Below are 26564 nucleotides of genomic sequence, written 5' to 3' on the forward strand. Positions count from 1 at the left end.
AGTGCAAACCGCACTTCTACCGGCCAGAGAGGGCGCACCTGATAAAGGTATCCCGTCCCTTTGAACGCCTCAGCATGGATTTCAAAGGCCCCCTCCATCGACCACAACACGTATTTCCTGAACGTGATTGACGAGTACTACCGGTTCCCATTCGCCATCCCCTGCCCAGACATGACCACAACCACCGTCATCAAGGCCCTCCAGGGTATCTTTACACTGTTCGGTTTCCCCGCGTACATACACAGTGATAGGGGGTCCTCCTTTATGAGCGACGAACTGTGTCAATTCCTGCTCAACAAGGGCATCGCCTCAAGCAGGACAACTAGTTACAACCCCCGGGGGAAAGGGACAGGTGGAGAGGGAGAACGGAATGGTCTGGAAGACCGTTCTACTGGCCCTACGGTCCAGGACTCTCCCCGTCTCCCGCTGGCAGGAAGTCCTCCCGGTGGCCCTCCACGCCATCCGGTCGCTGCTCTGTACAACTACCAATCAGACACCTCATGAACGTCTCCTTGTTTTCCCCAGGAAGTCCTCCTCCGGGACCTCGCTCCCAACCTGGCTAGCCACACCCGGACCCATCCTGCTTCGCCGCACAAGTTGGACCCGTTGGTCGAGAGGGTCCACCTGCTGCACGCTGAGCCCCAGTACGCCTACGTGGCGTTCACTGACGGCCGGCAAGATACAGTCTCCCTCCGGGACCTGGCGCCTGCCGGAACCCCACGCGCACCCGAACCATTACCCCCCCCCCACACACACACACACACACACACACACAGCACCTTACTGGAGGATCAGTACTTCCGCCGCTCCTGCCTAGGCCCGCCCACCCACCGACGCCCCCTACAGGCGCCCACCCCTCCATGTCAACCTTTTGCCCCAACAGCGCCGCCTAGGGGTGACAAAGCTGCAGGGAGGCAGAAACCACGCTCCCGGAGTCTCAACCACCGGGACCCCCACCAGAATCACCACCGAAGCCCAGACGCTCCAGAAGGACGACCAGGCCACCCGATCGATTGATTGCTTTGCTGTGACTTTAACTGTGAACGAACACTTTGTAAATATCCTTGACAGCTCGGTACCTCCATACCTGATCATACCATGTTAAAGGCGACTGTTACCACTGGCCACCCCCGCCGGACTCTCTTTTAACAGGGGGTGAATGTGGTATTATCAGGTATTGCAGTACCTAAGAGGCTGATGACCATTGGTTAAACCCAGGAGTTTACCATTGGCTGTTGTTACGTAGCTCCGCCCTGACAGGCATAGTTATAAGAACCGGTGCCGTCCCAGCAGCCTTCACTTTCTGTACCAAAGCTGCTGGGGAAAAGGTTCTAGTCGATTAAAGCCTTCAGTTATGAAATCACTTTGTCTTGAGTGTAACTGATCACGCATCAAGACCCGAGAAACTGATCCAAACATAGGTTTATTTTCCAATCAAAAGAAAAGGCCTCAACGTGGCATACAGCACATAGGTCCCATCCGGGACTACCGGTCATACCATCCCAATCCGGCACAGCTTTTAAGTGTTGGTTTCACTTGTGTAGGCCTCAGTCCATCAGTGGGGGAGCTGGTATTCCACCAGCCCATGGGGAGATCAATAGGGTGGTCTCCGTGGGTCCTGTGATGGTTGTACAGTCACTAAGGGTTTCAGCAGCAAGTCAGGAAGATGCAGCAGAGATTACAGGTCATCTAGGATCTAGTTGTATGGTGAAACAGGCTTGAGGGGCTGAATGGTCTAGTCCTATTCGCATGTTCCTATTTCTTATTGACAACAACTTTTCATCTACTGCTTCCAACTTTGAAGTTTTCTCAACCTTAAGTGTGTAATATTTACGTCCCTAAGGAGCTAACCCCCCCACTGGGCCTCGTGCCCAGCACTCGCTGGTCAGACAGCTTCCAGCTGAAACAAGTGACCAGTGCAACAGACCGTGCACACGAATAACAGTCAACATTGATTTCATACACTAACAAGTTGCTCTTGCTTCTGCTCCACAGCACTGATCTGACTCAATCATCAACACTTTCACTTTCATTAACCATGGATAGGAAGCGGTTCACTGCAGGCACAATCTACGTTGCCTGGGTCAAGACCAATAGGACAGAGAGAGAGGACTGCTTATCAAGACTGGAATTCACCATTGATGATATAGGTACAGAGACTGCTGTAATATTCACAGAGGCAGCATTTTAATGGTCTGTAACAGCGGCTGTGTAAGACTGGCTGAACTGGAAATCAACGGCAGGCACATGAGCTCATTGCTGTCACATCCTTACCTCCCGTAAGGATTCGGTTGCAGAGTCAATTACAGTTAGGTCTATCACCAAAATTTAAGCAGAGCTAAGACCAATGGTCTGCACATCCCGCCTGTCTGGCAGGAAGAGATACAGTGGAATTGGAAGGTCGGTGCAGCTACGAGTGAGCTGCGGATTACCAATCACACTCCATCCAGACAGATGGCAATCTCACTGAAGAAGATTAATATTTCATATCTCATTCTCTCACTGGGGTACGGGTCCCACACACACTGACTCTCACTGGGGTACGGGTCCCACACACACTGACTCTCACTGGGGTATGGGTCCCACACACACTGACTCTCACTGGGATACAGTTCCACACACACTGACTCTCACTGGGATACGGGTTCCACACACACTGACTCTCACTGGGGTGCAGGTTCCATACATAGACTCTCACTGGGGTACAGTTCCACACACACTGACTCTCACTGGGATACAGTTCCATACACACTGACTCTCACTGGGGTGCAGGTTCCACACATAGACTCTCACTGGGATACAGTTCCACACGCACTGACTCTCACTGGGATACAGTTCCATACACACTGACTCTCACTGGGGTACGGGTCCCACACACACTGACTCTCACTGGGATACGGGTTCCACACACAGTGACTCTCACTGGGGTACGGGTTCCACACACACTGACTCTCACTGGGATACAGTTCCACACACACTGACTCTCACTGGGATACAGTTCCATACACACTGACTCTCACTGGGGTACGGGTCCCACACACACTGACTCTCACTGGGGTACGGGTTCCACACACACTGACTCTCACTGGGGTACGGGTCCCACACACACTGACTCTCAATGGGGTACGGGTTCCACACACACTGACTCTCACTGGGGTACACGTCCCACACACACTGACTCTCACTGGGGTACAGTTCCACACACACTGGCTCTCACTGGGGTACGGGTCCCACACACTGACTCTCACTGTGGTATGGGTTCCACACACACTGACTCTCACTGGGATACGGGTTCCACACACAGTGACTCTCACTGGGGTACGGGTTCCACACACACTGACTCTCACTGGGATACAGTTCCACACACACTGACTCTCACTGGGATACAGTTCCATACACACTGACTCTCACTGGGGTACGGGTCCCACACACACTGACTCTCACTGGGGTACGGGTTCCACACACACTGACTCTCACTGGGGTACACGTCCCACACACACTGACTCTCACTGGGGTACAGTTCCACACACAATGACTCTCACTGGGGTACGGGTTCCACACACACTGACTCTCACTGGGATACAGTTCCACACACACTGACTCTCACTGTGGTATGGGTTCCACACATACTGACTCTCACTGGGGTACGGGTCCCACACACACTGACTCTCACTAGGGTATGGGTTCCACACATACTGACTCTCACTGGGATACGGGTTCCACACACACTGACTCTCACTGGGATACGGGTTCCACACACGCTGACTCTCACTGGGATACGGGTTCCACACACAGTGACTCTCACTGGGGTACGGGTTCCACACACACTGACTCTCACTGGGATACGTGTTCCACACACACTGACTCTCACTGGGGTACAGTCCCACACACACTGACTCTCACTGTGGTGTGGGTTCCACACATACTGACTCTCACTGGGGTACGGGTCCCACACACACTGACTCTCACTGGGGTATGGGTTCCACACATACTGACTCTCACTGGGATACGGGTTCCACACACACTGACTCTCACTGGGATACGGGTTCCACACACACTGACTCTCACTGGGATACGGGTTCCACACACAGTGACTCTCACTGGGGTACGGGTTCCACACACACTGACTCTCACTGGGATACGTGTTCCACACACACTGACTCTCACTGGGGTACAGTTCCACACACACTGACTCTCACTGGGATACAGTTCCATACACACTGACTCTCACTGGGGTACGGGTCCCACACATACTGACTCTCACTGGGGTACGGGTCCCACACACACTGACTCTCACTGGGATACGGGTTCCACACACACTGACTCTCACTGGGATACGGGTTCCACACACAGTGACTCTCACTGGGGTATGGGTCCCACACACACTGACTCTCACTGGGATACAGTTCCACACACACTGACTCTCACTGGGGTACAGTTCCACACACACTGACTCTCACTGGGATACGTGTTCCACACACACTGACTCTCACTGGGGTACAGTTCCACACACACTGACTCTCACTGGGGTACGGGTCCCACACACACTGACTCTCACTGGGATACGGGTTCCACACACACTGACTCTCACTGGGATACGGGTTCCACACACAGTGACTCTCACTGGGGTGCGGGTCCCACACACACTGACTCTCACTGGGATACGGGTTCCACACACACTGACTCTCACTGGGATACGGGTTCCACACACAGTGACTCTCACTGGGGTACGGGTCCCACACACACTGACTCTCACTGGGATACGGGTTCCACACACACTGACTCTCACTGGGGTACGGGTTCCACACACACTGACTCTCACTGGGATACGGGTTCCACACACAGTGAACTCACTGGGGTACGGGTCCCACACACACTGACTCTCACTGGGGTACGGGTCCCACACACACTGACTATCACTGGGATACAGTTCCACACACACTGACTCTCACTGGGATACGGGTTCCACACACACTGACTCTCACTGGGGTGCAGGTTCCACACATAGACTCTCACTGGGGTACAGTTCCACACACACTGACTCTCACTGGGATACAGTTCCATACACACTGACTCTCACTGGGGTGCAGGTTCCACACATAGACTCTCACTGGGATACAGTTCCACACGCACTGACTCTCACTGGGATACAGTTCCATACACACTGACTCTCACTGGGGTACGGGTCCCACACACACTGACTCTCACTGGGATACGGGTTCCACACACAGTGACTCTCACTGGGGTACGGGTTCCACACACACTGACTCTCACTGGGATACAGTTCCACACACACTGACTCTCACTGGGATACAGTTCCATACACACTGACTCTCACTGGGGTACGGGTCCCACACACACTGACTCTCACTGGGGTACGGGTTCCACACACACTGACTCTCACTGGGGTACGGGTCCCACACACACTGACTCTCACTGGGGTACGGGTTCCACACACACTGACTCTCACTGGGGTACACGTCCCACACACACTGACTCTCACTGGGGTACAGTTCCACACACACTGACTCTCACTGTGGTATGGGTTCCACACATACTGACTCTCACTGGGATACAGTTCCATACACACTGACTCTCACTGGGGTACGGGTCCCACACACACTGACTCTCACTGGGGTACGGGTTCCACACACACTGACTCTCACTGGGGTACACGTCCCACACACACTGACTCTCACTGGGGTACAGTTCCACACACAATGACTCTCACTGGGGTACGGGTTCCACACACACTGACTCTCACTGGGATACAGTTCCACACACACTGACTCTCACTGTGGTATGGGTTCCACACATACTGACTCTCACTGGGGTACGGGTCCCACACACACTGACTCTCACTAGGGTATGGGTTCCACACATACTGACTCTCACTGGGATACGGGTTCCACACACACTGACTCTCACTGGGATACGGGTTCCACACACACTGACTCTCACTGGGATACGGGTTCCACACACAGTGACTCTCACTGGGGTACGGGTTCCACACACACTGACTCTCACTGGGATACGTGTTCCACACACACTGACTCTCACTGTGGTGTGGGTTCCACACATACTGACTCTCACTGGGGTACAGTCCCACACACACTGACTCTTACTGTGGTGTGGGTTCCACACATACTGACTCTCACTGGGGTACGGGTCCCACACACACTGACTCTCACTGGGGTATGGGTTCCACACATACTGACTCTCACTGGGATACGGGTTCCACACACACTGACTCTCACTGGGATACGGGTTCCACACACACTGACTCTCACTGGGATACGGGTTCCACACACAGTGACTCTCACTGGGGTACGGGTTCCACACACACTGACTCTCACTGGGATACGTGTTCCACACACACTGACTCTCACTGGGGTACAGTTCCACACACACTGACTCTCACTGGGATACAGTTCCATACACACTGACTCTCACTGGGGTACGGGTCCCACACATACTGACTCTCACTGGGGTACGGGTCCCACACACACTGACTCTCACTGGGATACGGGTTCCACACACACTGACTCTCACTGGGATACGGGTTCCACACACAGTGACTCTCACTGGGGTATGGGTCCCACACACACTGACTCTTACTGGGATACAGTTCCACACACACTGACTCTCACTGGGGTACAGTTCCACACACACTGACTCTCACTGGGATACGTGTTCCACACACACTGACTCTCACTGGGGTACAGTTCCACACACACTGACTCTCACTGGGGTACGGGTCCCACACACACTGACTCTCACTGGGATACGGGTTCCACACACACTGACTCTCACTGGGATACGGGTTCCACACACAGTGACTCTCACTGGGGTACGGGTCCCACACACACTGACTCTCACTGGGATACGGGTTCCACACACACTGACTCTCACTGGGGTACGGGTCCCACACACACTGACTCTCACTGGGATACGGGTTCCACGCACACTGACTCTCACTGGGATACGGGTTCCACACACAGTGACTCTCACTGGGGTACGGGTCCCACACACACTGACTCTCACTGGGGTACAGGTTCCACACATAGACTCTCACTGGGGTACAGTTCCACACACACTGACTCTCACTGGGATACAGTTCCATACACACTGACTCTCACTGGGGTACGGGTCCCACACACACTGACTCTCACTGGGGTACGGGTTCCACACACACAGACTCTCACTGGGGTACGGGTCCCACACACACTGACTCTCACTGGGATACGGGTTCCACACACACTGACTATCACTGGGGTACAGGTTCCACACATAGACTCTCACTGGGGTACAGTTCCACACACACTGACTCTCACTGGGATACGTGTTCCACACACACTGACTCTCACTGGGATACGTGTTCCACACACACTGACTCTCACTGGGGTACAGTTCCACACACACTGACTCTCACTGGGATACAGTTCCATACACACTGACTCTCACTGGGGTACGGGTCCCACACATACTGACTCTCACTGGGGTACGGGTCCCACACACACTGACTCTCACTGGGATACGGGTTCCACACACACTGACTCTCACTGGGATACGGGTTCCACACACAGTGACTCTCACTGGGGTATGGGTCCCACACACACTGACTCTCACTGGGATACAGTTCCACACACACTGACTCTCACTGGGGTACAGTTCCACACACACTGACTCTCACTGGGATACGTGTTCCACACACACTGACTCTCACTGGGGTACAGTTCCACACACACTGACTCTCACTGGGGTACGGGTCCCACACACACTGACTCTCACTGGGATACGGGTTCCACACACACTGACTCTCACTGGGATACGGGTTCCACACACAGTGACTCTCACTGGGGTGCGGGTCCCACACACACTGACTCTCACTGGGATACGGGTTCCACACACACTGACTCTCACTGGGATACGGGTTCCACACACACTGACTCTCACTGGGATACGGGTTCCACACACACTGACTCTCACTGGGGTACGGGTCCCACACACACTGACTCTCACTGGGATACGGGTTCCACACACACTGACTCTCACTGGGGTACGGGTTCCACACACACTGACTCTCACTGGGATACGGGTTCCACACACAGTGACTCTCACTGGGGTACGGGTCCCACACACACTGACTCTCACTGGGGTACGGGTCCCACACACACTGACTATCACTGGGATACAGTTCCACACACACTGACTCTCACTGGGATACGGGTTCCACACACACTGACTCTCACTGGGGTGCAGGTTCCACACATAGACTCTCACTGGGGTACAGTTCCACACACACTGACTCTCACTGGGATACAGTTCCATACACACTGACTCTCACTGGGGTGCAGGTTCCACACATAGACTCTCACTGGGATACAGTTCCACACGCACTGACTCTCACTGGGATACAGTTCCATACACACTGACTCTCACTGGGGTACGGGTCCCACACACACTGACTCTCACTGGGATACGGGTTCCACACACAGTGACTCTCACTGGGGTACGGGTTCCACACACACTGACTCTCACTGGGATACAGTTCCACACACACTGACTCTCACTGGGATACAGTTCCATACACACTGACTCTCACTGGGGTACGGGTCCCACACACACTGACTCTCACTGGGGTACGGGTTCCACACACACTGACTCTCACTGGGGTACGGGTCCCACACACACTGACTCTCACTGGGGTACGGGTTCCACACACACTGACTCTCACTGGGGTACACGTCCCACACACACTGACTCTCACTGGGGTACAGTTCCACACACACTGACTCTCACTGTGGTATGGGTTCCACACATACTGACTCTCACTGGGATACAGTTCCATACACACTGACTCTCACTGGGGTACGGGTCCCACACACACTGACTCTCACTGGGGTACGGGTTCCACACACACTGACTCTCACTGGGGTACACGTCCCACACACACTGACTCTCACTGGGGTACAGTTCCACACACAATGACTCTCACTGGGGTACGGGTTCCACACACACTGACTCTCACTGGGATACAGTTCCACACACACTGACTCTCACTGTGGTATGGGTTCCACACATACTGACTCTCACTGGGGTACGGGTCCCACACACACTGACTCTCACTAGGGTATGGGTTCCACACATACTGACTCTCACTGGGATACGGGTTCCACACACACTGACTCTCACTGGGATACGGGTTCCACACACACTGACTCTCACTGGGATACGGGTTCCACACACAGTGACTCTCACTGGGGTACGGGTTCCACACACACTGACTCTCACTGGGATACGTGTTCCACACACACTGACTCTCACTGTGGTGTGGGTTCCACACATACTGACTCTCACTGGGGTACAGTCCCACACACACTGACTCTTACTGTGGTGTGGGTTCCACACATACTGACTCTCACTGGGGTACGGGTCCCACACACACTGACTCTCACTGGGGTATGGGTTTCACACATACTGACTCTCACTGGGATACGGGTTCCACACACACTGACTCTCACTGGGATACGGGTTCCACACACACTGACTCTCACTGGGATACGGGTTCCACACACAGTGACTCTCACTGGGGTACGGGTTCCACACACACTGACTCTCACTGGGATACGTGTTCCACACACACTGACTCTCACTGGGGTACAGTTCCACACACACTGACTCTCACTGGGATACAGTTCCATACACACTGACTCTCACTGGGGTACGGGTCCCACACATACTGACTCTCACTGGGGTACGGGTCCCACACACACTGACTCTCACTGGGATACGGGTTCCACACACACTGACTCTCACTGGGATACGGGTTCCACACACAGTGACTCTCACTGGGGTATGGGTCCCACACACACTGACTCTCACTGGGATACAGTTCCACACACACTGACTCTCACTGGGGTACAGTTCCACACACACTGACTCTCACTGGGATACGTGTTCCACACACACTGACTCTCACTGGGGTACAGTTCCACACACACTGACTCTCACTGGGGTACGGGTCCCACACACACTGACTCTCACTGGGATACGGGTTCCACACACACTGACTCTCACTGGGATACGGGTTCCACACACAGTGACTCTCACTGGGGTACGGGTCCCACACACACTGACTCTCACTGGGATACGGGTTCCACACACACTGACTCTCACTGGGGTACGGGTCCCACACACACTGACTCTCACTGGGATACGGGTTCCACGCACACTGACTCTCACTGGGATACGGGTTCCACACACAGTGACTCTCACTGGGGTACGGGTCCCACACACACTGACTCTCACTGGGGTACAGGTTCCACACATAGACTCTCACTGGGGTACAGTTCCACACACACTGACTCTCACTGGGATACAGTTCCATACACACTGACTCTCACTGGGGTACGGGTCCCACACACACTGACTCTCACTGGGGTACGGGTTCCACACACACAGACTCTCACTGGGGTACGGGTCCCACACACACTGACTCTCACTGGGATACGGGTTCCACACACACTGACTATCACTGGGGTACAGGTTCCACACATAGACTCTCACTGGGATACAGTTCCACACACACTGACTCTCACTGGGGTACGGGTCCCACACACACTGACTCTCACTGGGGTACAGTCCACACACACAGACTCTCACTGGGGTACGGGTTCCACACACACTGACTCTCACTGGGGTACGGGTTCCACACACACTGACTCTCACTGGTGTACAGTCCACACACACTGACTCACGGGGGTACGGGTTCCACACACACTGACTCTCACTGGGGTACAGTTCCACACACACTGACTCTCACTGGGGTACAGTTCCACACACACTGACTCTCACTGGGGTACAGTTCCACACACACTGACTCTCACTGGGGTACGGGTCCCACACACACTGACTCTCACTGGGATACGGGTTCCACACACACTGACTCTCACTGGGATACGGGTTCCACACACAGTGACTCTCACTGGGGTACGGGTCCCACACACACTGACTCTCACTGGGATACGGGTTCCACACACACTGACTCTCACTGGGGTACGGGTCCCACACACACTGACTCTCACTGGGATACGGGTTCCACGCACACTGACTCTCACTGGGATACGGGTTCCACACACAGTGACTCTCACTGGGGTACGGGTCCCACACACACTGACTCTCACTGGGGTACAGGTTCCACACATAGACTCTCACTGGGGTACAGTTCCACACACACTGACTCTCACTGGGATACAGTTCCATACACACTGACTCTCACTGGGGTACGGGTCCCACACACACTGACTCTCACTGGGGTACGGGTTCCACACACACAGACTCTCACTGGGGTACGGGTCCCACACACACTGACTCTCACTGGGATACGGGTTCCACACACACTGACTATCACTGGGGTACAGGTTCCACACATAGACTCTCACTGGGATACAGTTCCACACACACTGACTCTCACTGGGGTACGGGTCCCACACACACTGACTCTCACTGGGGTACAGTCCACACACACAGACTCTCACTGGGGTACGGGTTCCACACACACTGACTCTCACTGGGGTACGGGTTCCACACACACTGACTCTCACTGGTGTACAGTCCACACACACTGACTCACGGGGGTACGGGTTCCACACACACTGACTCTCACTGGGGTACAGTCCACACACACTGACTCTCACTGGGGTACGGGTTCCACACACACTGACTCTCACTGGGGTACAGTTCCACACACACTGACTCTCACTGGGATACAGTTCAATACACACAGACTCTCACTGGGGTACGGGTCCCACACACACTGACTCTCACTGGGATATGGGTTCCACACACACTGACTCTCACTGGGGTACGGGTCCCACACACACTGACTCTCACTGGGATACGGGTTCCACGCACACTGACTCTCACTGGGATACGGGTTCCACACACAGTGACTCTCACTGGGGTATGGGTCCCACACACACTGACTCTCACTGGGGTACAGGTTCCACACATAGACTCTCACTGGGGTACAGTTCCACACACACTGACTCTCACTGGGATACAGTTCCATACACACTGACTCTCACTGGGGTACGGGTCCCACACACACTGACTCTCACTGGGGTACGGGTTCCACACACACTGACTCTCACTGGGGTACGGGTTCCACACACACTGACTCTCACTGGTGTACAGTCCACACACACTGACTCACGGGGGTACGGGTTCCACACACACTGACTCTCACTGGGGTACAGTCCACACACACTGACTCTCACTGGGGTACGGGTTCCACACACACTGACTCTCACTGGGGTACAGTTCCACACACACTGACTCTCACTGGGATACAGTTCAATACACACAGACTCTCACTGGGGTACGGGTCCCACACACACTGACTCTCACTGGGATATGGGTTCCACACACACTGACTCTCACTGGGGTACGGGTTCCACACACACTGACTCTCACTGGGATATGGGTCCCACACACACTGACTCTCACTGGGGTACGGGTTCCACACACACTGACTCTCACTGGGGTACGGGTCCCACACACACTGACACTCACTGGGGTACCACACACACTGACACTCACTGGCGTACAGTCCCACACACACTGACTCTCACTGGGGTACAGTTCCACACACACACTGACTCTCACTGGGGCACGGGTTCCACACACACTGACTCTCACTGGGGTACGGGTTCCACACACACTGACTCTCACTGGGGTACGGGTCCCACACACACTGACTCTCACTGGGATATGGGTCCCACACACACTGACTCCCACTGGGGTACGGGTCCCACACACACTGACACTCACTGGGGTACGGGTCCCACACACACTGACACTCACTGGGGTACGGGTCCCACACACACTGACACTCACTGGGGTACGGTTCCATACACACTGACTCTCACTGGGATACAGTTCCACACACACTGACACTCACTGGGGTACGGGTCCCACACACACTGACTCTCACTGGGGTACGGGTTCCACACACACTGACTCTCACTGGTGTACAGTCCACACACACTGACTCTCACGGGGGTACGGGTTCCACACACACTGACTCTCACTGGGGTACAGTCCACACACACTGACTCTCACTGGGGTACGGGTTCCACACACACTGAGTCTCACTGGGATATGGGTCCCACACACACTGACTCTCACTGGGGTATGAGTCCCACACACACTGACACTCACTGGGGTACGGGTCCCACACACACTGACACTCACTGGGGTACGGGTCCCACACACACTGACTCTCACTGGGATATGGGTCCCACACACACTGACTCCCACTGGGGTACGGGTCCCACACACACTGACACTCACTGGGGTATGGGTCCCACACACACTGACACTCACTGGGGTACGGTTCCATACACACTGACTCTCACTGGGGTACGGGACCCACACACACTGACACTCACTGGGGTACGGGTCCCACACACACTGACACTCACTGGGGTACGGTTCCATACACACTGACTCTCACTGGGATACAGTCCGACACACACTGACACTCACTGGGGTACGGGTCCCACACACACTGACTCTCACTGGGGTAAATGTCCAGAAGTACTCTCGCTGACAAAGATGCTCATTTTCCACGAGCAGCAGGTATTGCTGAGATGCTGAAGTATGGGAAGTATTGAAGCTGATTGCTGCTGCAGTATTTCATAGCAGTGATAGAATCTGGTGTCTGACACATGTTTAAGTAGCAGAGCGGGACCCGCCATGCAGGGTTGTTGAAATGCAGTATCATCACTGGGTGCTGGTGCCATTCCTCTAGTTTTACACTTTGTGCTGTTGTTATTATTCCTTTAGTGAAGCCGCTGCCTCCAGCCAATGTGTCTGGAGAACCTCTGCAGGATGATCCAAAAGCTCTAGGCATCTGGTGGAAGAATCCCACTAACCTCGACCAACTGATCCATCTCCAGTTTGAGCTTCAGTTCAGAGTGGCAGGCAACCTTGACTGGACGAAGGTAAGTCAGTCTTTGTCCTGTATGCTCCAGGTGATGTGGGGAGTCCAGCATCACTTTCTCTCGCTTGGAGCTCTCTTTCGATGGTGAGAGCTGTAGGCGAGTGCAAGACAAAATTTTCTGTTGTTCAGTTAAACAATATGGGCTTCGCAGGCTCGGCCAGCCCTCATTGCTCATCCCTAGTTGCCCCTGACAAGGTGGTGGTGAGCTGTGTCCTTGACTCCGCTGCAGTCCATGTGGTGTAGGTACTCCCAGAATGCCATTCGGGAGGCATTTCCAGGATTTTGACCCAGTGACAGGGAAGGAACGGCCAATATATTTCCCAGTCAGGGTGGTGAGTGATTTGGAGGAGAACCTCCAGGTGGTGGGGTTCCCTGGTATCTGCTGCTCTTGTCCTTCTAGATGGCAGTGGTCGTGGGTTTGGAAGGTGCTGCCCAAGGAGCCTTGGTGAGTTGCTGCAGTGCATCTTGTAGATGGTACACACGACTGTCACTGTTCGTCGGTACTGGAGGTTCTGAATGTTTGTGGAAGGGGTGCCAATCAAGCGGGGCTGCTTTGTCCTGGATGGTGTTGAGCTTCTTGAGTGTTGTTGGAGGCAACTAGGCAAGTGGAAAGTATTCCATCACACTCCTGACTTATGCCTTGTAGATGGTGGACAGGCTTTTGTGGGGTCAAAAGGTTAGTCACTCACCGCAGGATTTCCAGCCTCTGGCCTGTTCTTGTAGCCACAGTATTTATATTCCAGTTCAGCCTCAGTGGCTGACAGACAATGAGTCGCTTCGCCATTCAGGTGAGGTTTCAATAAACACTGGGCCATCAGCTTCATTTCACTGAGGAATAACAGCAAGCAATTAATGCCCTCATCTGAGCTTCTGTGTTTATGATGGTTTGATTGGTATCGTCAGGGACTGGGCTCTATCACACTGTCCTGTTGAAGCGTCTCTTTAATCCTCAATAACTAACTGCACAAAGCAACCACCATTCTCAGCAACAGCAGCATGGCAGCACTGGGTCACTGTCTGTGTGGAGTCTGCACGTTTTCCCCGTGTCTGCGTGGGTTTCCTCCGGGTGCTCCGGTTTCCTCCCACAGTCCAAAGACGTGCAGGTTAGGTGGATTGGCCGTGATAAATTGCCCTTAGTGACCAAAAAGGTGAGGAGGGGTTATTCAGTTACGGGGATGGGGTGGAAATGAGGGCGTAAGTGGGTTGGTGCAGACTCAATGGGCCGAATGGTCTCCTTCTGCACTGTATGTTCTATGTTCTGTGTAACCCTTCCTGAAATTGGGAAGCTGCAGGGATCTCCTGGGAGGGCACAGTCTGCAGGAGATTCTGCAGGTCTCCAGATACTTGCTGAAACCTGGGTAGTGACTCCTCCGGCTTTGCCAGGGTCTTAGCCACAATTCGTGCAACTTGACTCCATGATCTGCCTGTCAGGTTGAGGCTGCTGAAGACCGGGGTCCTGAGGCCTGGGCCGTGGGTCCCTCAGACATTTCACCCTGGCTCGTCCCGGCAGTACTCTCTCCACAACCTCTCTCTCTCGTGCAGCATTCCACCATCAGTCCAAACTGGTGGTTGTATTTGACTGGCGCAGACTCGATGGGCCGAAGGGCCTTTTTAGAGCTCTGTGGCTGGTGTTCAGAGACTCAGTCAGTGGCAGATTGCTTCCACTGCTGTGAGGGTGGGCCTGCGGGAGGTTCCCTTCATCACTTTTCAAACAGGAGTTTGAAAGCTGCAAGAAAGTTGTACAAAGGTTGATTTGGTGTGGAGGTTAAGTAGAGTACCAGACCCGAGGGAGCTACCCTGTCATTGTGACATTGAGAGACGAGAGTGAGCGAGAAGCATCATGAGGGGAGACATTCTCTCTGTGTGCAGCAGCCCCCCCAGGTACTGATTGCACTTCTTGTGTTTCACAAAAGATTTCACACGATGAAATTGGAATTCACGTTACAAATTACGAGTTAGAAGAATTGCAGCCATTCACGCTCTATGAGTTCCGTGTAAAATGTGCAAGAGAGCAAGAAACAAACTGGAATCTGTGGAGTGACTGGAGTGCAGTAGGCAGAGTCAGGACCTGGGAGGACAGTAAGTAATTGTCTGTAATTCAATCCATCCTCATCCCACAGCCCTCACTGTAACACTGATATACCCCACACCCCTCACTGTAACACTGATATATCCCACACCCCTCACTGTAACACTGATATATCCCACACCCCTCACTGTAACACTAATATATCCCACACCCCTCACTGTAACACTGATATATCCCATACCCCTCACTGTAACACTGATATATCCCAGACACCTCACTGTAACACTGATATATCCCACACCCCTCACTGTAACACTAATATATCCCACATCCCTCACTGTAACACTGATATATCCCACACCCCTCACTGTAACACTGATATATCCCACACCCCTCACTGTAACACTGATATATCCCACACCCCTCACTGTGACACTGATATATCCCACACCCCTCACTGTAACACTGATATATCCCACACACCTCACTGTAACACTGATATATCCCACACACCTCACTGTAACACTGATATATCCCACACACCCCACTGTTACACTGATATATCTCACACACCTCACTGTAACACTGATATATCCCACGCACCTCACTGTAACACTAATATATTTCACACAACACACTGTAACACTGATATATCCCACACCCCTCACTGTAACACTGATATATCCCACACCCCTCATTGTTACACTGATATATCCCACACCCCTCACTGTAACACTGATATATCCCACACCCCTCACTGTTACACTGATATATCCCACACCCCTCACTGTAACACTGATATATCCCACACCCCTCACTGTAACACTGATATATCCCACACCCCTCACTGTAACACTGATATATCCCACACCCCTCACTGTAACACTGATATATCCCACACCCCTCACTGTAACACTGATATATCCCACACCCCTCACTGTAACACTAATATATCCCACACACCTCACTGTAACACTAATATATCCCACACACCTCACTGTAACACTGATATATCCCACACCCCTCACTGTAACACTGATATATCCCACACCCCTCACTGTAACACTGATATATCCCACACCCCTGATTGAAACACTGATATATCCCACACCCCTCACTGTAACACTGATATATCCCACACCCCTGATTGAAACACTGATATATCCCACACCCCTCACTGCAACACTGATATAACCCACACCGCTCACTGTAACACTGATATATCCCACACCCCTCACTATAACACTGATATATCCCACAACCCTCACTGTAACACTGATATATCCCACAACCCTCACTGTAACATAGATATATCCCACACACCTCACTGTAACACTGATATATCCCACACACCTCACTGTAACACTGATATATCCCAGACACCTCACTGTTACACTGATATATCCCACACACCTCACTGTTAAACTGATATATCCCACACACCTCACTGTAACACTGATATATCCCACACACCCCACTGTAACACTGATATATCCCACACACCTCACTCTTCCACTGATATATCCCACGCCCCTCACTGTAACACTGATATATCTCACACATCTCACTGTTACACTGATATATCCCACACACCTCACTGTAACACTGATATATCCCACACCCCTCACTGTAACACTGATATATCCCACACCCCTGATTGAAACACTGATATATCCCACACCCCTCACTGCAACACTGATATAACCCACACCGCTCACTGTAACACTGATATATCCCACACCCCTCACTGTAACACTAATATATCACACACACCTCACTGTAACACTAATATATCCCACACACCTCACTGTAACACTGATATATCCCACACCCCTCACTGTAACACTGATATATCCCACACCCCTCACTGTAACACTGATATATCCCACACCCCTCACTGTAACACTGATATATCCCACACCCCTCACTGTCACACTGATATATCCCACACCCCTCACTGTAACACTGATATATCCCACACCCCTGATTGAAACACTGATATATCCCACACCCCTCACTGCAACACTGATATAACCCACACCGCTCACTGTAACACTGATATATCCCACACCCCTCACTATAACACTGATATATCCCACAACCCTCACTGTAACATAGATATATCCCACACACCTCACTGTGACACTGATATATCCCACACACCTCACTATAACACTGATATATTCCACACCCCTCACTGTAACACTGATATATCCCACACACCTCACTGTTAAACTGATATATCCCACACACCTCACTGTAACACTGATATATCCCACACACCCCACTGTAACACTGATATATCCCACACACCTCACTGTTCCACTGATATATCCCACACCCCTCACTGTAACACTGATATATCTCACACATCTCACTGTTACACTGATATATCCCACACACCTCACTGTAACACTGATATATCCCACACCCCTCACTGTAACACTGATATATCCCACACCCCTCACTGTAACACTGATATATCCCACACCCCTCACTGTAACACTGATATATCCCACACACCTCACTGTAACACTGATATATCCCACACCCCTCACTGTAACACTGATATATCCCACACCCCTCACTGTAACACTGATATATCCCACACCCCTCACTGTAACACTGATATATCCCACAACCCTCACTGTAACATAGATATATCCCACACACCTCACTGTGACACTGATATATCCCACACACCTCACTATAACACTGATATATTCCACACCCTTCACTGTAACACTGATATATCCCACACACCTCACTGTTACACTGATATATCCCACACACCTCACTGTAACACTGATATATCCCACACACCCCACTGTTACACTGATATATCCCACACACCTCACTGTAACACTGATATATCCCGCACACCTCACTATTACACTGATATATCCCACACACCTCACTGTTACACTGATATATCCCACACCCCTCACTGTAACACTGATATACCCCACACCCCTCACTATGACACTGATATATCCCACACACCTCACTGTTACTCTGATATATCCCACACCCCTCACTGTAACACTGATATACCCCATACCCCTCACTATGACACTGATATATCCCACACCCCTCACTGTAACAGTCTAATATATCCACACACTCATCACTGTAACACTCTGATATACCCATGCACCTCAGTGTAACACTCTGATATACCCCAGACCCCTCACTGTAACACTCTGATACACCCCACACTGTAACACTCTTTGATATATATCATCATGATCTAATCCATTTGCTGTCTTGATTCTCAGTGCCTGTCGGATTTCTTGACGTGTGGTTTGTACAGCAGCTGACAACGCTAGACGGACTAATGTCTATCATGGTACTCTGGAAGGTAACGTACAATAGCGGGCAATATCGGCTGTGTTTCTCCAATGTCACCAGGATTCAGCACAGGAGATATTTATTAAATTTCCTTGAGTCCTGTGACCGTGACTCACAATCAGAGAGTGTAGACACTCACTCTTGTGTGTGTGTGAATCAGAGTGAATACACTCACTCCTGTGTCTATGAATCAGAGTGAATACACTCACTCCTGTGTGTGTGTGAATCAGAGTGAATACACTCACTCCTGTGTGTGTGTGATATCAGAGTGAATACACTCACTCCTGTGTGTGTGAATCAAAGTGTATACACTCACTCCTGTGTGTGTGTGTGATATCAGAGTGAATACACTCACTCCTGTGTGTGTGAATCAGAGTGTATACACTCACTCCTGTGTGTGTGTGAATCAGAGTGAATACACTCACTCCTGGGTGTGTGAATCAGTGTTTACACTCACTCCTGTGTGTGTGTGAATCAGAGTGAATACACTCACTCCTGTGTGTGTGTGTGAATCAGAGTAAATACACTCACTCCTGTGTGTGTGTGAATCAGAGTGAATACACTCACTCCTGTGTGTGTGAATCAGAGTGAATACACTTACTCCTGTGTGTGTGTGAATCAGAGTGAATACACTCACTCCTGTGTGTGTGTGTGAATCAGAGTAAATACACTTACTCCTGTGTGTGTGAATCAGAGTAAATACACTCACTCCTGTGTGTGTGTGAATCAGAGTGAATACACTCACTCCTGTGTGTGTGAATCAGAGTGAATACACTCACTCCTGGGTGTGTGAATCAGAGTGTTTACACTCACTCCTGTGTGTGTGTGAATCAGAGTGAATCCACTCACTCCTGTGTGTGTGAATCAGAGTGAATACACTCACTCCTGGGTGTGTGAATCAGAGTGTTTACACTCACTCCTGTGTGTGTGTGAATCAGAGTGAATACACTCACTCCTGTGTGTGTGAATCAGAGTGTTTACACTCACTCCTGTGTGTGTGTGAATCAGAGTAAATACACTTACTCCTGTGTGTGTGTGAATCAGAGTGAATACACTCACTCCTGTGTGTGTGAATCAGAGTGAATACACTCACTCCTGGGTGTGTGAATCAGAGTGTTTACACTCACTCCTGTGTGTGTGTGAATCAGAGTGAATACACTCACTCCTGTGTGTGTGAATCAGAGTGTTTACACTCACTCCTGTGTGTGTGTGAATCAGAGTGAATACACTCACTCCTGGGTGTGTGAATCAGAGTGTTTACACTCACTCCTGTGTGTGTGTGAATCAGAGTGAATACACTCACTCCTGTGTGTGTGAATCAGAGTGTTTACACTCACTCCTGTGTGTGTGTGAATCAGAGTAAATACACTCACTCCTGTGTGTTTGTGAATCAGAGTGAATACACTCACTCCTGTGTGTGTGAATCAGAGTGAATACACTCACTCCTGGGTGTGTGAATCAGAGTGTTTACACTCACTCCTGTGTGTGTGTGAATCAGAGTGAATACACTCACTCCTGTGTGTGTGAATCAGAGTGTTTACACTCACTCCTGTGTGTGTGTGAATCAGAGTGAATACACTCACTCCTGTGTGTGTGAATCAGAGTGTTTACACTCACTCCTGTGTGTGTGCGAATCAGAGTAAATACACTTACTCCTGTGTGTGTGAATCAGAGTAAATACACTCACTCCTGTGTGTGTGTGAATCAGAGTGAATACACTCACTCCTGTGTGTGTGAATCAGAGTGAATACACTCACTCCTGTGTGTGTGTGTGAATCAGAGTGTTTACGCTCACTCCTGTGTGTGTGTGAATCAGAGTGAATACACTCACTCCTGTGTGTGTGAATCAGAGTAAATACACTCACTCCTGTGTGTGTGTGAATCAGAGTGAATACACTCACTCCTGTGTGTGTGAATCAGAGTGAATACACTCACTCCTGGGTGTGTGAATCAGAGTGTTTACGCTCACTCCTGTGTGTGTGTGAATCAGAGTGAATACACTCACTCCTGTGTGTGTGAATCAGAGTGAATACACTCAATCCTGTGTGTGTGAATCAGAGTGAATACACTTACTCCTTTGTGTGTGTGAATCAGAGTGAATACACTCACTCCTGTGTGTGTGAATCAGAGTGAATACACTCACTCCTCTGTGTGTGTGTGAATCAGAGTGAATACACTCACTCCTGTGTTTGTGTGTGAATCAGAGTGAATACACTCACTCCTGTGTGTGTGTGTGAATCAGAGTGAATACACTCACTCCTGTGTGTGTGTGTGAATCAGAGTGAATACACTCACTCCTGTGTGTGTGTGAATCAGAGTGAATACACTCACTCCTGTGTGTGTGTGAATCAGAGTGAATACACTCACTCCTGGGTGTGTGAATCAGAGTGTTTACACTCACTCCTGTGTGTGTGTGAATCAGAGTAAACACACTCACTCCTATGTGTGTGTGAATCAGAGTGAATACACTCACTCCTGTGTGTGTGTGAATCAGAGTGAATACACTCACTCCTGTGTGTGTGTGTGAATCAGAGTGAATACACTCACTCCTGTGTGTGTGTGAATCAGAGTGTACACCCTCACTCCTGTGTGTGTGTGAATCAGAGTGAATATACTCACTCCTGTGTGTGTGAATCAGAGTGTACACCCTCACTCCTGTGTGTGTGTGAATCAGAGTGAATACACTCACTCCTGTGTGTGTGTGAATCAGAGTGTACACCCTCACTCCTGTGTGTGTGTGAATCAGAGTGAATACACTCACTCCTGTGTGTGTGTGAATCAGAGTGAATACACTCACTCCTGTGTGTGTGTGAATCAGAGTGAATACACTCACTCCTGTGTGTGCGACTCAATCAGACAAGAACAGCCTCAATTCCATCCTCTGGGTGTGCCGATTTCCTTGGATGGTCACAACTCTTCTGCAATCCCAGTAAGTGGGGTGTGTGGTGTCTTTTACAGATGTGTCAAGTCTGATCGCAAACCAATGGAGTGTTTGCATGTCAGGTGTTTTGGTTTCAGATAGGAAGACAGTTGAACAAGGCAATTTTAAAAGTGTGAATTGGTGTGAGGAGCTGGTGAGTATAGAGTTGGAGGGATGAGCAGAGGATTTGTTCAGAGTTTCCGCTGCAGGGCCATCTCCGGAGATCTTTACAATTGCTTCTCAGAGTAGAAAGGCTGAGCTGTGGATAGTGCAGAGACTGAAAGCTGCCGAGAGCATGTCGACATGTTCACTGAAACACTTCCTGGCAGCTGTGGTAATGTGCATCAATGTAAATGCATGTAGGCATCACACACACACACACATTCAACCAATAGATCAGTTAGATAGGACACGACCAATGGACATTCACGATACGCACAGAGGTGATAATACCACAAGAGGACATTACACCAACCCATATATAAAGGACATCACACACATGATCTGCCTCTTTCCAGTGGAGACAGTCAGTGAGTAGAGTCACAGGGTTGATTCAATATCACACCCACCACGTGGATTGCAGCAACTGGTTAGTCAGTCCGGGTAGCTATAGTAGGATTAGCAGTAGTGTCGAACCCGAGTAATAGAAATGTAAATAGTTTAATGAACGTGTTGAAGTTATCTCCACGTCTGAACCTTCCTTTGTCAAGTGCACCACAAGGGAGCCACTTATATTACACCTACAACATAACAAATCATGGTACCAGGTCTGAACTGTTTCAATCCATATAGCCATACCTCAGTGTACAATGACAACCAGCAACGATGCCCAGGCAAGATGTTCACGATCCGGGTTCCGCAGCAGCTCCAGTGCCACGGCGATCTCCGTGAAAACTGGCGGGTATTCCGGCAAATGTTTGAAATCTTCCTGCTGGCAGCCGAACTAGAAGAGGTGGCCGATGCTGAAAAGACAGAGCTTCTCCTCACCATCGCCGGTGCCAGAGCAGAAGAAATCTTTTAAAAATTCAAGTTCTCCAAGGGGCAAAACAGGAGCGACTTCCAGGCAGTCCTGGACAAATTCGGCAAATACTGTGAGGAAAACACACTCCAGCCAGCAAGAAAATGTAAGATAAGCGCCAGTTCTCCCCTCGAGGCCGAGACCCCTTAGCAGAGAACGATTTTGATCGGCGGCCATCTTTCTAAAGGGACTGCACTTCCGCAGTTGCGCGAGAAACGCACAGAACGGGAAGGTCCGTTTGCGCATGTGCGAGACGCCACGCAATCACGAAAACGGCCATCGGTACAGGAACCGCGACGCTTCCTACGTATGATGTCACATGCGTCATGATGTCAGAGGCCCCAGACCACGCCCATTTAAAGGGGAAACGTCCCAAATCAAAGAAAAAATCTTTTAAAGCCGTAAAACAACCTTCTTTCACCTGGAATGACAGCACAATGCCTCAAATTGAACCAGGAAATGAAATTAACCTCCGAAGAACCCTGCAACAAGCAGTTACCTACGCCCAAACTGATGATTCCAACCTTGAATACTTCGAAACTGACCTTTACATTTTCTCTGGACTTCGCGATCCCAATGCCAGCTCCGACGTAAACAGTGATGATATGGTCCAACGACTCAGACGAACCTTTCACCTTGGGAGGCTACCCCAGTTCCAAATCCGAACCGCAACTAGACGTGTTGCACATTGGCGACCCCCGTACTGAATCCGGCACAGACGCGGATTCGTTCTTCGGATTTGAGGATCTTCAGCCCAGCAGATACGACATCCCGATTATGCTGCGGCCTGACACCAAGTGACAGAGAGCGGTACAAGCCCACAGAGAGTGGCCTGCTGCCACACAGAGCGTGGTCCACGCACCGCTCAGGGTTCCCGACTCTACGAAAGAAGATACGCAAGACTCCACACCGCAGTCCTTGCACGAACAAGAAGTGACTCCAGTGTCACCAGCCTCCACAGCGAGCTCGTGGACAGACTCCACAATTGCAGAAACACAAGACTCCAGAGCGCAGTCCGTGCATGAACAAGAAGTGACTCCAGTGTCACCAGCCTCCACAGCGAGCTCGTGGACAGACACCATGATAGAAGAAACGCAAGACTCCAGAGCGCAGTCCTTGCACACACAAGACGTGACTCCAGTGTCTCAAACCTCCGTAACGAGCTAGTGGACAGCCTCCACAATAGAAGCAACGCAAGACTCCGACACGCAGTCCTTGCAGGAACAAGACCATGCGGTCTAGCAACCTCATCTGACCAACTAGCAGCAGACGATGCAAATCTGCCATGCTCAAGTAAACAGCAAGAAGGCTATGACAGTCTACCACCCTCCAGTGCACAGCAGGACAACCATGACGGTCTATCATGCTACAGTGAAGAACAAAGCGACAATGGAAATGTGGAGCTTGTTCAAGGAACAGCTACTGCGTGTCTTTGATAGGTATGTACCTGTCAGGCAGGGAGGAAGTGGTCGAGCAAGGGAACCGTGGTTTACTAAAGCAGTCAAAACACTTGTCAAGAGGAAGAAGGAGGCTTATGTAAAGATGAGACATGAAGGTTCAGTTAGGGCGCTCGAGAGTTACAAGTTAGCTAGGAAGGACCTAAAGAGAGAGCTCAGAAGAGCCAGGAGGGGACATGAGAAGTCTTTGGCAGGTAGGATCAAGGATAACCCTAAAGCTTTCTATAGATATGTCAGGAATAAACGAATGACTAGGGTAAGAGTAGGGCCAGTCAAGGACAGTAGTGGGAAGTTGTGCTTGGAGTCCGAGGAGATAGGAGAGATGCTAAACAAATATTTTTCATCAGTATTCACACAGGAAAAAGACAATGTTGTCGAGGAGAATACTGAGATTCAGGCTACTAGACTAGAAGGGCTTGAGGTTCATAAGGAGGAAGTGTTAACAATCCTGGAAAGTGTGAAAATAGATATGTCCCCTGGGCCAGATGGGATTTATCCTAGGATTCTCTGGGAAGCTAGGGAGGAGATTGCTGAGCCTTTGGCTTTGATCTATAAGTCATCTTTGTCTACAGGAATAGTGCCAGAAGACTGGAGGATAGCAAATGTTGTCCCCTCGTTCAAGAAGGGGAGTAGAGACAACTCCGGTAACTATAAACCAGTGAGCCTTACTTCTGTTGTGGGCAAAATCTTGGAAAGGTTTATAAGAGATAGGATGTATAATCATCTGGAAAGGAATAATTTAAATAAAGAAAGTCAACACGGTTTTGTGAAGGGTAGGTCGTGCCTCACAAACCTTATTGAGTTCTTTGAGAAGGTGACCAAACAGGTGGATGAGGGTAAAGCAGTTGATGTGGTGTATATGGATTTCAGTAAAGCGTTTGATAAGGTTCCCCACGGTAGGCTACTGCAGAAAATACGGAGGCATGGGATTCAGGATGATTTAGCAGTTTGGATCAGAAATTGGCTAGCTGGAAGAAGACAAAGGGTGGTGGTTGATGGGAAATGTTCAGACTAGAGTCCAGTTACTAGTGGTGTACCACAAGGATCTGTTTTGGGGCCACTGCTGTTTGTCATTTTTATAAATAACCTGGAGGAGGGCGTAGAAGGATGGGTGAGTAAATTTGCAGATGACACTAAAGTCGGCGGAGTTGTGGACAGTGCGGAAGGATGTTACAAGTTACAGAGGGACATAGATAAGCTGCAGCGCTGGGCTGAGGTGGCAAATGGAGTTTAATGCAGAAAAGTGTGAGGTGATTCATTTTGGAAGGAATAACAGGAAGACTGAGTACTGGGCTAATGGTAAGATTCTTGGCAGTGTGGATGAGCAGAGAGATCTCGGTGTCCATGTACATAGATCCCTGAAAGTTGCCACCCATGTTGAGAGGGTTGTTAAGAAGGCGTACGGTGAGTTAGCTTTTATTGGTAGAGGGATTGAGTTTCGGAGCCATGAGGTCATGTTGCAGCTGTACAAAACTCTGGTGCGGCCGCATTTGGAGTATTGCGTGCAATTCTGGTCGCCGCATTATAGGAAGGATGTGGAAGCATTGGAAAGGGTGCAGAGATTTACCAGAATGTTGCCTGGTATGGAGGGAAGATCTTATGAGGAAAGGCTGAGGGACTTGAGGCTGTTTTCGTTAGAGAGAAGAAGGTTAAGTGGTGACTTAATTGAGGCATACAAGATGATCAGAGGATTGGATAGGGTGGACAGTGAGAGCCTTTTTCCTCAGATGGTGATGTCTAGCACGAGGGGACATAGCTATAAATTGAGGGGAGATAGATAT

The 26564-nt window shown here is 50.7% G+C and overlaps 1 protein-coding gene and 1 long non-coding RNA gene across 6 annotated transcripts in view; one reads left to right on the forward strand and one right to left on the reverse strand.

Moving 5' to 3' along the window:
- LOC140403128 (uncharacterized) overlaps positions 1–26564 on the reverse strand; it is a 437756-nt gene that overhangs the window by 279443 nt on the left and 131749 nt on the right. The gene's annotated exons all lie outside the window — the stretch shown is intronic.
- LOC140403125 (interleukin-12 receptor subunit beta-2-like) overlaps positions 1–26564 on the forward strand; it is a 182832-nt gene that overhangs the window by 40902 nt on the left and 115366 nt on the right. For all 5 annotated transcript variants that reach the window (XM_072490770.1, XM_072490771.1, XM_072490772.1 and 2 more), the window contains 4 exons: positions 1996–2150; positions 13852–14009; positions 15922–16087; positions 19316–19398. In XM_072490770.1, coding sequence (XP_072346871.1) covers positions 1996–2150; positions 13852–14009; positions 15922–16087; positions 19316–19398 — 562 coding nt within the window. The remainder of the gene's footprint in view (positions 1–1995; positions 2151–13851; positions 14010–15921; positions 16088–19315; positions 19399–26564) is intronic.

Source organism: Scyliorhinus torazame, chromosome 27 (genome assembly GCF_047496885.1).
Source record: "Scyliorhinus torazame isolate Kashiwa2021f chromosome 27, sScyTor2.1, whole genome shotgun sequence".
Taxonomy (NCBI): Eukaryota; Metazoa; Chordata; class Chondrichthyes; order Carcharhiniformes; family Scyliorhinidae; genus Scyliorhinus; species Scyliorhinus torazame.